Below are 13,458 nucleotides of genomic sequence, written 5' to 3' on the forward strand. Positions count from 1 at the left end.
GTTCTGCATTAATATTTTGTTGAAATTGTTTTATTTAAATTCTGCATTTTTCTTGGAGCCTGGAACCACAGAGCAGAGAGATTTACATGAATCTACAGTAGACTGTAGCTCTGAATGGAGCTGTGAACATGGTGTTCAAGTCCTTTTTGATTCCTTTTTTCTTTGTATTTTTTGCTTTAATTATTTACTGTGCCGCTAGTGCAGTACTGCCATATTCTTCCTAACAGAGGCATGGCGTTTTCTTGTATAGGCAAGCCTGTTGTCCTGTCTAAAGAAGTGGAGTCTGTTTTGGTGGGCGCTGCTATTCTTGGAGCTTGTGCTTCTGGAGATTTTGCATCTATACAGGTATGCAGTACCTGATTTTTTTTTTTTCCATTTCAATGCGTTTTACACTTTGACATTTGGCACCATGCACAGACTTTAATTCAAGTGGAAAAGTTTGTACCTTCTGTACAGCCAGACAAGAGCCAGCATCGCTTTCTCTCCACCCTCTTTTTAACTCCTTATGTTATTTAGGTGTATTGAAGATTCATTTGTCTTTTGTCTGGTGGGACATGCAAGTAGAAGCTGCTGTCTATGAAGTTAGGCCATGTAATTTTACAGACGAAAAAGGGAGTTTGGCATGGCTCTGATACTGCAAGAAGGTCACGCTTTCATCTCAGTTATATTTGTCCTATTTTCCTTCCTTCATATTGAGGAATGTTAAACATAAGAAACAACACAGCACTATTTATGCAGTAAAAAATTACACACCTATACCTCTTGTCTTGCCCACAGTGAATGCAGACTTAATAATGAGGGTGGAACTTCATGTTTATTCATATTATTTCAATGCATTAACAGCTGTAAAAGTAGCAGTAAGGCTTTTATGTTCAGTGGATCAGCCAAAGCATGACTTAGCTTCATTTATATAAACAACGGTAGTATACAGAAACCTGAAGGAGGGTCTGAATGCCCAAAATCGTATCTGTTTTGCCACCTCCAATTCCACTGGTATAAGACATGTCCTCTCCTCATGCTACACAAGGACACTAAACAGTACATTGCATCCACTTGGATAAAATTATTTATCAAGATGGTCTCAATGGTGCCTATCAGGCACAGATATTTGTAGGTGAAATTTTGCACAAAAACTTATCAGAATGTATTTTCTGAATAGGGGGTCAGCTTCTCAACCTGGTTAAATTGACACAGTTCCACTGGAATCAATGAACAGCTCAACATAAGCTGAGGAACTGGGCCGTGTTTGGCGTTTTTCCAAATGTGAATATACTACGGTGCGGTATAGGTTAGTAGGAGGAGCAGTTTCCTTTCGTAAGAATTTTTCCATTAAAGTGAATCCCATTGCAACAAATACATAATACAGTATATATCTGTATTTAATAATTCTAGTGCTTCTAAGGAGAACTTGTTTTGATAAATGTAATTTCAGTAGCAACTTTTGGTGACAGGACTTCATATTTAATTCTTACTCTTCTGTTAATCTTCTGCCTTCAAATACATAGATATTTCATTCCAAGTTTAGATGTTTTGCACTACTATGCAATAACTGAACATCTCGGAACTGATTTTATTAAGTCTGTCTTCATAACTGTTAGAAAAATCTCATGCTGTGAAATTTGCTGTGATGTGTTTTTATATAATTTTGGTATATTCATTTACCTTTAGTTTTCAACCCTGCCCTTATATATAAAAATATTTCAGAAGCATATCCAGTAATGTCAGAACAGATATGTATATTTTATACATATGTACATCCATGTCAGTCTGGGTAGCACACTCCTTCAGAACTCTTTTTCAGTGAAACTAGATCCTTTGAACCAGTCATGTCACAGACTTTTTAATTTAAAAAGTGTTTACTCTTTTACTGTTATGATACATCAGGAGGTTCCTGCCTTTTCGGCTATGGAAATGTGTTTTGGCTTGTCATAAGTACAGTGCAGGTTCTGTTGGGTCTTGCTGGAGTAAACTTCTCCTAAGTGCTTACCTGTGACTGTCGGGAGCTGGATTTGATGACTCCTTATGCCCCCTTCCCATCTTTGCTTGAATCAAATAAGTTAATACCAGTTCATAAAGAAAAAGAATAAATACAAATTTCAATCCAGTGCCTCAGCACTGCATAAGGAGTCTGATTTCCCAAACGCAGCCTCTGCCTTTTTCAGTGCTTCAGCAGCTACTGATGCAAGGTCTGGTTCCAAGGGTTTTGCTAGTCAGCAGGAGAGTTTCCTTTTGTTTCACTGAGTTACAGGTCAAGCCCATGGGCTTCGCTGGGATATCTCTGAAACAGAAAAGGGGAAGTAGTTTGGAAACTACTGCTATTATACATCCCACTGGGCATTTGTAGCATGTTTCTTTCCGTCATACTGCTTGTGCTGATCACTGGGAGCCAGGTGAGGCCCTGAATCCTATCCAGGATGCCACAACTTCTCTGCAATGTGAAGAAACCACCTGCTAAGTGTTTTGGCTTAGTGTATGTTCAGAAGATTGTCATTAAAGAGGTGCCACCTTTGGCAATATCAGTTGTATCATGCAGCAAATATTTTAGAATATGTAAAAATATTTTTTAAAGAATTCAGCTACATGAAATCAAGAAACAAGAAACTGAATAAATGTCTTTTGGGGGAGGGGGGAATGTAGATGCATATCTAGCCTTGCAGTTCCATAGCCTTCTCTTACATTTATTTTTCTACCACATCTTCCAAAAGAAACCTTACTTAGAGGTGTTGCTGCAAGTATTCAGCATTGTTGTAGACTCTGCAAAGAACAGAAGTTATTATCTGTCCTTTAAATAGATGGTTTGTGCTTAATTATTGTGCTTTCCAAAGCTTGTTGTTCGCTCAGCCTAATAGTAATGGAGAAAATTGTGTGTTTTTTACCCTCTTTCCTTATGTCTATGTTTATTTGAAGGGGAATTTTTACTGTATTTGTCCCAGTGATTTTGGTCAAGTTTCTCAGAATCATTTTTGGATATTTCCATCCAATGTCAAAATCAAAATATTTAAAAGCTATCTGGTTTTCATGGGTTGGCTCAAAATCGCTTCTGATAATCTTGGTCTGGCTTTAACATGCTCTGCTGACAAAAGGACCGGCTGCTGAACAGACACGTGAAAGCCACTAGTGATAAGCAATAGCAGTAGCGCTGCCAGGCTTCTGCCAGCGAATCTCGTATGGAAGTACGTGCGTGTGGGCTGTGTAGTATGTGCACAGTGAGTGGTGCTTCAGGGAGCTGGTGAGCCTACGGAACAGGGTTGTTCTTTTGTCTGAAGGCTAAATCTGATGCTTTGGGGGTGTAATATGCATTAGATGTTAGAGTTGACCTGCTCGTGCATTCTGTCAGCGTGGGGGTTTTGGGGCATGGGGCAGCCAAGTCAGAGCCACTGCTCCGGCAGTCTGCTCTTCACTCAGAAAATCTACCACGGCATCACTTTCCAATAGAGGAAAGAAAAGATGGGTCATATAGGAAAGACCCAACTCGATGGTAACCTTATATAGTAATTAGAGTTAGGCTTTGGTTAAGAGTTAGCTTATGGTTAAGAAATGTGTTGGAATTGGATGGTATTTCCTTAGGGGTAAAGTATGTGGATGTGGTGGTCGCTGTTACTCTCAGACTCCTGTACTATCCTGATGCTTCGTCCTGTGGCATTCTGTTATTGGGATTTGGAAATGGGGAATTGTCTGCTTCGGAGACATTTTGGAGGATCATTATTAGGAGGACAGGCAGCTTACTTACCTACATACTGCTGTATGATGAACCCAGTCAGAAGTGTACGGGAGACAACAGGATTCTCACCCTTCACTTTCTTGGGCAATTGGCCATAGTGGCTGGAACACTAAAGAGCTTTTCCTCTATCCTTTGGTATCCCTAAATAAGTTTCTTCTCACAAAGAAACAAGCACCAATGTACCTCCTATCTCCTTTCCCTTGCTATAATACAGCAGTGACTGTTTGCAGGATGCAGCATTTTGTCCTAAGTCTTAATTCTCATATCTTTTTATTCTTATTTTGAGTGATTTGTGGAGTAAAGGTTTTCATGCTTTCTATTGACCACATCTGTATTAGTACCAAAATTCCCAGTATGCTGAGCTTTTGCAAAGAAGCATTGGAAACGAAGGGTATTGCAAAATTTGTAACCATGAAGGTTAATTTGGTAGATTCTGGTGTGGTTTTAAAAGCTCAAGCCCCTTGAAGTTGCAATTTCATCTTTAGGTAATTCTATCAAGGAAAGATTTATAACCTCCATCTCTCATGCCTGGTCACCATATGTTGTTGCTTCAAAGAATGTTGACTTCCCTATTTTCCTCTTCATTTACTCTGCATTTTTGTCCTCTGTGGTAAAACTGAATTAAAACAATTGGTCTATCCAGAAAGGAAAAAGAACATGGAGTGTGGTGAGTTATTCCCCATTTCATCTTTTGGTTATTTAGTCTCTAGAATCTCCGGAAAGGGGAGAAAATCTTCTGAATTTCTTCTTGCAATTTGGGTTATCTTTTCATTTGCCCCTATAAATGCTACACCTTTTTTCTTTTAGTGGTTTTGTTATGTTTTGATTGTTGTGCCTATGAACCGTAACACAGCCTGGCTGAGTCAAAGACGACAGTGCTGTGTAAAATAGTATGACATAAGGATTTTCGAAATATACACTGTGTTTTGGGTTTTGGGATTTTTGAAATATGTGCTGCATTGAATGAAATAACCGTAACATTGCTGGCTTAGATGGGTCAATTTATTGGTTCTAGCCATTCCTTTCACGCTGAGCAGCAGGATCCTGGTTTTCTATGTGATTGTTTCTGTAGTAAAAATATAGTTTCCGGTTTAGCAAGCCAGCAGTTCCTTCTCAGTAAAAATGTTCAATAAATAAATGTCAAAGTTTCCAGTATATCCTCGTTACTCTGCCTCACTTGTATGTAATTGAAAATGGGAAGAAGGTGCTGTTTGATTTGGCAGCCATCCAGCTCTTTTTTTTTTTTGGATAACCTACTCTTTGGGACAAAGCTGTACACCAGGGAACAGGATTATTGCCTTATAAAATCCTGCAGCCCACTGACTATTCCTTAATTGCATATTAAAGCAATTAATAAAATTACCTGTATGAAACCAGATTACCAGATTTATTTTGGATTTGCTGTCTTAACATGGGTCATTGTTACTGGCTGATACGGAAAAGAAGAACCTTCGTATGATTTACGATAATACATTTTACTGGTAACTTTCTGTAATCAGCTTTCTGTAATCATTTTTGGTGTACAACATTGAGCTAGAAATTAGAGTCTACATGACTACAAGATTTTTCAGGTATAAAATTGACTTTTAAGGGAGGTGTAGTCTTTTCTTTGTTTTGGTTGTCATGCAAGTTGGTGGTATATCCTGCAAAAAAAAAGAGAAAAGCTTTTTCATTGTTTTTATAAAGCAGCTTGGAGGTATATAAAAATTAGCTGGATTCCATAGAAAGAAGCGTTAGGTAATTACCTAATGTGGATTAGCTGAATTATTTAGCAGCAGTAGCAGTTGAGCAAGTGCAGTACCCCTTAGGAACAATTTGCATCCCCAGGAACAGCCCTAGAAGCTTTGTGGATCCAGGTCACCTGGCTCGTCTTCAACATAACGAGCATAGAGGCCATAACTACGAGGGAGATATGTTGCAGACGAGGTTTGAAGTTATGATGGTGCAGGTGGAATGATTCAGTTACAACTCCGTACTAAAGAAACTCGAAAGAGTTTTGTTTGTGCACTGCTTGATTATGCTTAATTTAATGGACATCTCCTCTCAGTTGTCTAAGGAAGTTGTTGGGTGGTATAGCATAGAGAATGAAATCAAATAACAAAACCCACAGATAACACAAGGTTTATAAAGATCAGCCAGGAAGAACATGCGATATTCAGTGTCTTTGCCTCCTAACAATGAAAATGTTACAGACTATCATGAAAGTAAAGAAGTTCTTTAGTGTAACAGTTAGTCCACAACCTTGGTAATGGACCAACTGGCAATTGTGAATAGACAACATTTCATAAGAACACCCATAAATAGTACTGGGACATACTCAACATTTCTGCTGACAGAACTGAAGGGAATTAGGCTATTTCCATTTCTGGATCAGGCAGTCTCTGGTGTAATTTTGTTCCACTTATTTCAATGGACGTGCTTCAGTTGGTGATCTGATCCTCTATTCCTTTTCCAAAGCATTACCTGTCAGGTCATGGATTGAAATTAATACAAGTGTCTTGTTGATTTCCATATTTTCAAAAGCAAGAGCTGAGTGAAATATCAGGGAGGGGATAGGTTTTTCCTTAGAAATGGTAATAACTTGGGAAATCAAAAGAGGAAATAAAATGACTTCTCCCTGTTGAGTTAGGGAATGTTGCCTTCCCTCATCTCATTAAAAATTTAAAGCACTCTTGTTTTTGAGCAGGGTGAATTAGTAATTAAGTGCTATAATCAACTCGTGTAAACATAATATTGAAGGAGAGCAGCAAATTAATCATTTCGTTGGCTTGCCTTACCCAATTAATGCACCTTTTAGTAAAGGCCTTCCTGCCGTGTTGGGATGTTTTTTTTCCTCCTGTTCCCTTAATCAGAGGATTTGGGAAAGGCAGAGGAAGGAGATGGTTGTTCTTAGGCACCATGCTGTACACAAGGAGTATGTTAAGGTGCTGTGATCTTGCCTTCCTTTTCTTCAAAAGCTCCAAATTTGTACATGTACAAGTGTACATGTACAGTTTGAGCCCAGGGTTTAGCAGAGACCGTCCTTGGGCAAGGCTGGGTGACAGCTTTTGCTCTTCTGAGTAGCGTTTTGGCTGGGTATGGCCTCTTCATCTAAGTGATTTTTTAAAAATTTCTTCCTGGATGTGTATATCGCCAGTCTCAGTTGACAGGACATGTGCTCCATGAAAAAATTACTTTAAATTTCAGTGCATAGCTTATACCTACTGTTAGAGACAGTGATCCAGTGGTGAAGAGAGCTGAATCTTCACAGTTCATTCACTTGTTGTTCTCTCACTTCTGACTGGCAGCAAAGTTATCAAGGGATGTCATGGACAGTTCATGATGTGGACTCTACTGCTTGCTGAGAACCAAACTGTTTTCCACGTAAGCAGCTAAGCCATTCAATGGCTGTGGAATATATTTGCAACTAACCAGGCCTGGACTCAAAGCAGTGACTCGGCAGTAGAAGAACTCTATCCCTTTACCTCTTTCCTTGGTGTTTTGACACTGAAATACATCTTTGACTAATTGAAAGGGGGTTTTTTTTGTCTTGCATAATAAAGTTAGATTCAATATGGCATGCATGAAACCACCAAGATACTGGCAATGCCTCTGGCTTTTGTATAGAGTCAGCTGCCTTCTTACCAGAAATCTTTAGAGAAATATAGATGAGAGAGAAAAATTAAAAGGCAGTGATTTGATGGCCACTGTCCAGTCCCTTGTGGCCTAGTGTTTATGGTACAAAGAGTGCCTTTTTAGTTAGCATATTTTGGCCTTACTGTCAGAAGTCTTTGCAGTAAGGGTAAAAAGGGGATGAATCACAACTACTCTTTTGCCCTAAGGATGATCCTTCTGTATTAAAGCTGAGAAGTATAAATGCTTGTCTGTCTCTGCCAAGCACAGAATGAGCTTTCAATCAGTTTGAAAGTGTGATCCCCCCCCCCCACACACACACACTTTTCAAGTTGCAATAAATATACAGAAGCATTTCTACTTTCTTTCAGCTGACTTCAGTGGACGGTATTTCCATATGGTTGGAAATCCTTCTTGGTGGGGGTTAAATCACACATACAAGCAGCACCACTTAGAGAGTCAAACAGCTGAGATGTGGCTGTAGCTGATAGCACGATGCTTTCACAAAAGTGCTAAGAAAAGTACCCTCTGTCTTGTTGCTGTTTACTGACATGTGATACTGGTTGACATCTGTTGCCCTTCTCATTTGAGGACTGTTTGCTTTACTAACTTTAACATTTCCACATTGCTATGCTGTTGAAGTGCAGATATACAAATCTCCTTGGAGTCCCCAAGGTCCTTTTATGAGAAGCAGAGCTGCCATCATTTGATATCATCCTGCTGGCTGCCTTTTATATTGGAGTTGAGAGAAATAATTCTGTTGCTGTTAAATGTTCTTGGTGGAGTGCAATGTCTAATGCTATATGTTGTCATACATTTGATGTATTATCGGATCAGTACATGCTGTACGGTAGTGTTTGGTTCATTGTCACATTAGATGATTTGTAGTCATTTTATATCACTTGAAATAATTACAGGTAAAAACTTGTGTAAGAAAATGTCAAAGTTTGTTGTAGCAGGTCATATAGCTACTGAAATGACGGATGATCTTAGTCCGTAATCATAATGCAAAATTCTTGTTTAATGTAAATCAGTATTGCTCCAGGATTTCAGAGGAATGACACCAGTTTACTCCAGTGCCCTGATCCAATCAAGCACTTAGGTACATCATCTAACTTTCAAGTAGGCAAGAAGCTCAGTTGAAGATAAGCAGGACTGCCCGTGTGCTGAATTACTTTGCTGGATCAGAGCCCAAACAGGAATCTGACACACAGCTCACTGGTAGATGACACATCTTGAAATGATAAAGGCTATTACAGCTCTTGCAATTGGTTCATATTATTACCCGTTCAGAAACAAGCTGTGGATGCTATAGGTAATAGGATACAAAGGCGGTGTCTTTTGTTAAGTGCTGTCCTTTTGTGGAAACTTAGCATGCTCCATTTTAAATGTCATCCAGTACACAAATGTTCAGATTTGGAATTTCTCAGTAACTCTTTAATGACAAGGAAAGGCAGCTGCAGTAAGTCAGTGTAATATATTGGCTATAACAGAACATTTACATTAGCTGAGTATTTGGCACAGAAGTACTAGAGTTGGAGGCAGCAATCTCAGAAATCCAGTACTTAAAGATGTGGCCATATCATTTTTCTAAAAGTAGGTGGTTTAATGAAATGCCACACTAATGAAATAAAAGGAAACATGGCCTTTTATTTGGGCATCGGTGGAAGGAGATGGGGCACTGTGTGTTGGGATATCGGTGTGACTTACCTGTTTATTAATTCTGTCTGAGAGTGGTGATAAAGATTTTATTACTTATTTTTTACATTTATGAGGATGGACTGAAAAGGTAATAAAGACCTCTCAGATGCTCAAATGACCAAAGAAATCTATTTAATCCTCTGTCTTTATGCTGAAGGTGCAGCCGGCTTTGCGCATTGGCAAAGCTCCATTGACTTCACCTGAGTTCTGTATCTTGCATGCACGTACCCGATTACTGTATTAGAAACAACCATATGTATGCAAATACAATCTCTTCTGTCTATAGGCCGAATGTGTAGATTGTCATGCCTTTCAGCTTTTAATAAACTCACATCAGCTGATGTTGGCAAAGAATAAGATTTAGTGTTTTGTTAGTCTGCAGAAGTTGAGACTCTTACTAAACCAATGGTATTCTTCTCATCTGTCAGTAAGCCCAAGACCTGGCAAACAGGAGAAAATATGCTGCCTAGAATAGTTCAGGTTCTGCTGCTGCATATTTTTATAACAAACCATGAAATGACCATGGTGGAATTTGTCTAAGGAGATGTACAATTAGTTGAATTTTTTTTTTTTTTTCAAGCAGACTAAGACTAAGATCAGCTCGTAGAAGAAGTTTAATAATATCACAGCCTTACAGTTTTTCTAGCTTCCTGGCCCTGTGTTTTCCTGAGGAAAGCCATAAATATGAGGAAACCATAAATGTGTCTTTATAGTAGCTAGATACTTTCTTTAAAATGTACTATGATCCATCTCCTTTCTATTTTAAGGACAGATTTTACCCACATACTCAGACATAGCTGAAGTCATTTGGACCTTGGACTCCCCTTCTGTCCTGGCCATTTAAGCAGGAAAAAGTGTGATAGCAATATTTTATAGGAAGGAAGAGTACAAAGGAGGATACCATGGATCCTTCGTAACTGTCAGTAGCCAGTAAGGTCCTTTTCAGAGCATGTCTTGCTTAAATGATGTTCGGGATGTCAAACAAGTTAAAGTCTCTCTGCCCTCACCTCTTCAATAGCTGAGCAGAACAACCTTCCAGTTATGCACTGGAGAATTGGAAACTCAATCTGGCTACATTGTGAGATTAATTTTCCATCTGGGATTTGCACTCTTGCTATGTCAGCGCAGGGGATCAGACTGTTCTGTGGCAAAGCACAAGCATGTAGAGTCACAGCGCTAGCTGTCTGAAATGCTTGAGGTTTTTTCACAATAAATTTTTTGAAGGACATGATGATCACTTAGTTGTGGGATTTGATGCCGGTAGGACATACTTTTGCCACCCTATATTTGAAGAAGTTTTATAACTTACATGTACTATGTTGTCTTTTCTCCTAAAGATGTCTAGAGGGGGTTGTTTCTCAAAATTTGCCCTATCCTGTATAGTTTAACAAGACTCTGTTTACTATCTAGGCATTTCCAATACATTTCATTTTATTGTGGTTAACAGTAAAGACATTTTTATTTACTCCCTTTCATATAAACATGGATCTGAAATGGTAGAGGAGAGATCCCATAACCTTTATTAGTTTTATTAGCAATAGAAGGCAGTTGCTTTATTAGCATACTGGCTTTCCTCATCCTCAGAACCGGAATCCAGTTCTCATTATCCTTTCTTTGTTTAGCTAAGCCATAGGTTCTTTTTTCCTTGGTTTCTCAGATATAGACATATAACAACCATTCCAAACCCTTGCTTTCTTTCTTGTTTTGAAGCAACTTTTCATGCCCACTGTGCTTAAACATTTCTGAGGCACAGTTTGATACTAGAAATTGGACAGTGACATGTAGAGAGAATCCATACGAAATTGCTTCATGGCTCTGTTTTGTTTTTACTGGGACAAGTGTTCACGTAATTATTAGCAAGACCATAATTGTCACTCTTGAGGGAAATCTAGGCAGAAAGGCTAACCACCAAGTGGGCATGGAAAAGCATAAGTTGCAGATTTTTGCACAAGATACTCCTCCAGATGAGGGCTGAAAAACACTAGAAGAACACGAATAAGGAGAACCGCTGTGCTCATATCTTGCTGTGCTTTATAAGCGTGTATAAGCAGCGAAAGTGAGTTGGATTGTCATCTTTCACAAGTGCACTTTTCAGCTAAGAATAATTTATAGGGGATGTACTCAATGTGTAGTACTCCTAGGGGCTGCATTCACCAGAGCATTACTAGCCTTCACTACATAAATATATTTTGCCCCATGTTGAGCCTGTTTGTGTGAGCACCTGCTATAAGTTGCTGTTTTCTGCACAGCTTCCAGATAGTCCTTTACCAGGTAGAAATTTTAGGGAGGAGTGTGGGTGTGGAAGGTCTGATGGGAGCACAGTTTTGTCAAGGAACAGAGTAAAGTGATATGGCAATGCACTCCTTGCTAAGCAGAGTGAGGAGTGGTTAGATCTCACCACGTCACTTCTTTTGGAGCTCCGGAAGCGTAGGGGACCCTCCAAGGGAAAACACTCTGGAAAATAAACCAATTTTAATCGGTATTTTCTCCTCTGAAGAATCTCTCCACAACAAGAGTATGTGTGGAGGGCTGTACCATCACTGAGCCCAACCTCTCCCTCCCAAAATTGTGGGGTGGAGGTTGATAATGTGTCACATTTGGAAGGTCCCTTCATTGCCCAGTCCTGTAGCTCAGAACTGAGTTAAACACCTTGGATATATTCAGCAAAATACTGCTGAGTCTAGCGGCCTTGTGTCAGACTCCTTTTGCTTTCAAAATGTCCGGTAAGACTTGATTTTTGCCTAATTTTCCCAGACTAACGTCTTCCTATCTGTTGTCATGAAATCACTAATTTCTGTTAACTTTAAGAAGTTTAGATAGTGAATCCTGTATCTTTAGACTAGACTGGGGGAAGCAGTGCTTAAGTGTCTTACAGCAGATAAATTGGATATGTGTTAGCCTCTAGGTTGGAAGCTGGCACTTAGTTTAGGTGAAAGAGATGAGTAATGGCCCTAAAGATGTTAAGCTGTTTGAAACCCTTCTGATAAATGGGGTCTTTTTGTGATGAGCTATCCTCACTTTCTTTGACTGGTTGGTATAAAAGCTTTGTATATACAAGCACATTACTCATTATTTACTGGTCATGGTTGTAAGGTTGTTTAATTTTGCAATAGTCCCATCTAAGGGATGATTCTTGCATTGCATGAAAGGGAGACTAAGCAAGCTTTGGTTTTCATTTGCTTTGTATAACTTTGCCCCTGTGGAAACATTGGATAGCCAGCACATTTGCCATAAGACACAAAATGCCAGACTTGTGGCTTTCTGGACATGGAAGTTCCACTCATCCCAGAGAAGAACCAGAGGACTGGCATGGAAAGAGAATAAAAGAAACATGAGAAAGATGATAAGTGTGGTGGAGAATGGAGCTTTTCTTCTTTGGCACTAAATCCCTGGTATCCCTACCATCTCCCTCTCCCTACTCCCACTCTGATACTGTTTATTCTTTCCTCTTGTATTCTTACTGCCTTCTTGTTTGTGCCTCTCTTTTGTTTAAATTTTTCCACTTTTTCTTCGTTTCTCATCTGTTGATTCTTCTTCTCTTCTCCTATTTCATATTATTCCTCTTCTTTTGTTCTCTCTCTCTCTTTCCCTTCTCTTTCCATATCACAGTCCCTTACCTGCATCCTAACGTAATAAAAAGCAAAGAGGAAGGGATGGTTTGTGGCTCATTCAGTGCTGCTCCTTCAGGTCTACTCTCAAGGCTTGTAGGACTTCAGTAAAGCGTTGTGGTGTATCCTCTGTTTATGGGTACAGCATAGCCACACAGCACTGATTGGGCTGTGCCAGTGTTCTTGGACTGGAAGAGGAAAGATTTATGATGGCATTGATCACAGTGCTAAAATAAACTGCCCTCCCTTAGCCAGAGGAATAGGAGTTTGTAAATGCCAGCGTTTTAGACACAAAATGAAGGACACCGGCTAAGGAAGCCAGCTGCCTAGATTAGCTGTTCAAGATCTGAAAATGGCAAGTCTTTAAAAGCAAAGGGACAGAAAAAGTAATTTATATTATAACAAACTCTGTCATGAGTCATTTGACTTCTTTTTCTCTTGCACACATAGTTTATGTCTCAGGCCTTCTAAGGCCCGAGTAACATCTGATACTCTTTAGGCTGAGCCGGCTCTAATAGGAGTACGTTCCTGCTTCCAGTTACAGTGTACCACTTAGAACTCTATTTAATTTGAGTCTTGTGTTTACAGGCTGTAACTATTACTTATTTGTCATTTTTATGGTAATAGAAAAGATTGTTTGTCTGTGATTCAGTCCCAGCCATGCTGCTGAATAGTTCTGTGTCCGCAGCAGCAGCAGCAGAGAAGTGACCCGAGAGGGGCTTTGGCTCTTCGCCTCATTCATTTTTCTCATGCGGCTTCAGTCGTGCAGGTCATGCAGGCCAGCAGGCACGAGTGGGGATGCAGGTCCCTTGCCAT

General features: G+C 39.5%; 1 protein-coding gene across 13 annotated transcripts in view; it reads left to right on the plus strand.

The window, feature by feature from the left end:
* Positions 1–13,458, plus strand: part of FGGY (FGGY carbohydrate kinase domain containing) — a 328,528-nt gene that overhangs the window by 298,578 nt on the left and 16,492 nt on the right. For all 13 annotated transcript variants that reach the window (XM_075508846.1, XM_075508847.1, XM_075508848.1 and 10 more), the window contains one exon: positions 251–345. In XM_075508846.1, the coding sequence (XP_075364961.1) occupies positions 251–345 (95 nt within the window). The remainder of the gene's footprint in view (positions 1–250; positions 346–13,458) is intronic.

The sequence above is a fragment of the Mycteria americana genome, chromosome 7 (assembly GCF_035582795.1).
Source record: "Mycteria americana isolate JAX WOST 10 ecotype Jacksonville Zoo and Gardens chromosome 7, USCA_MyAme_1.0, whole genome shotgun sequence".
NCBI lineage: Eukaryota > Metazoa > Chordata > Aves > Ciconiiformes > Ciconiidae > Mycteria > Mycteria americana.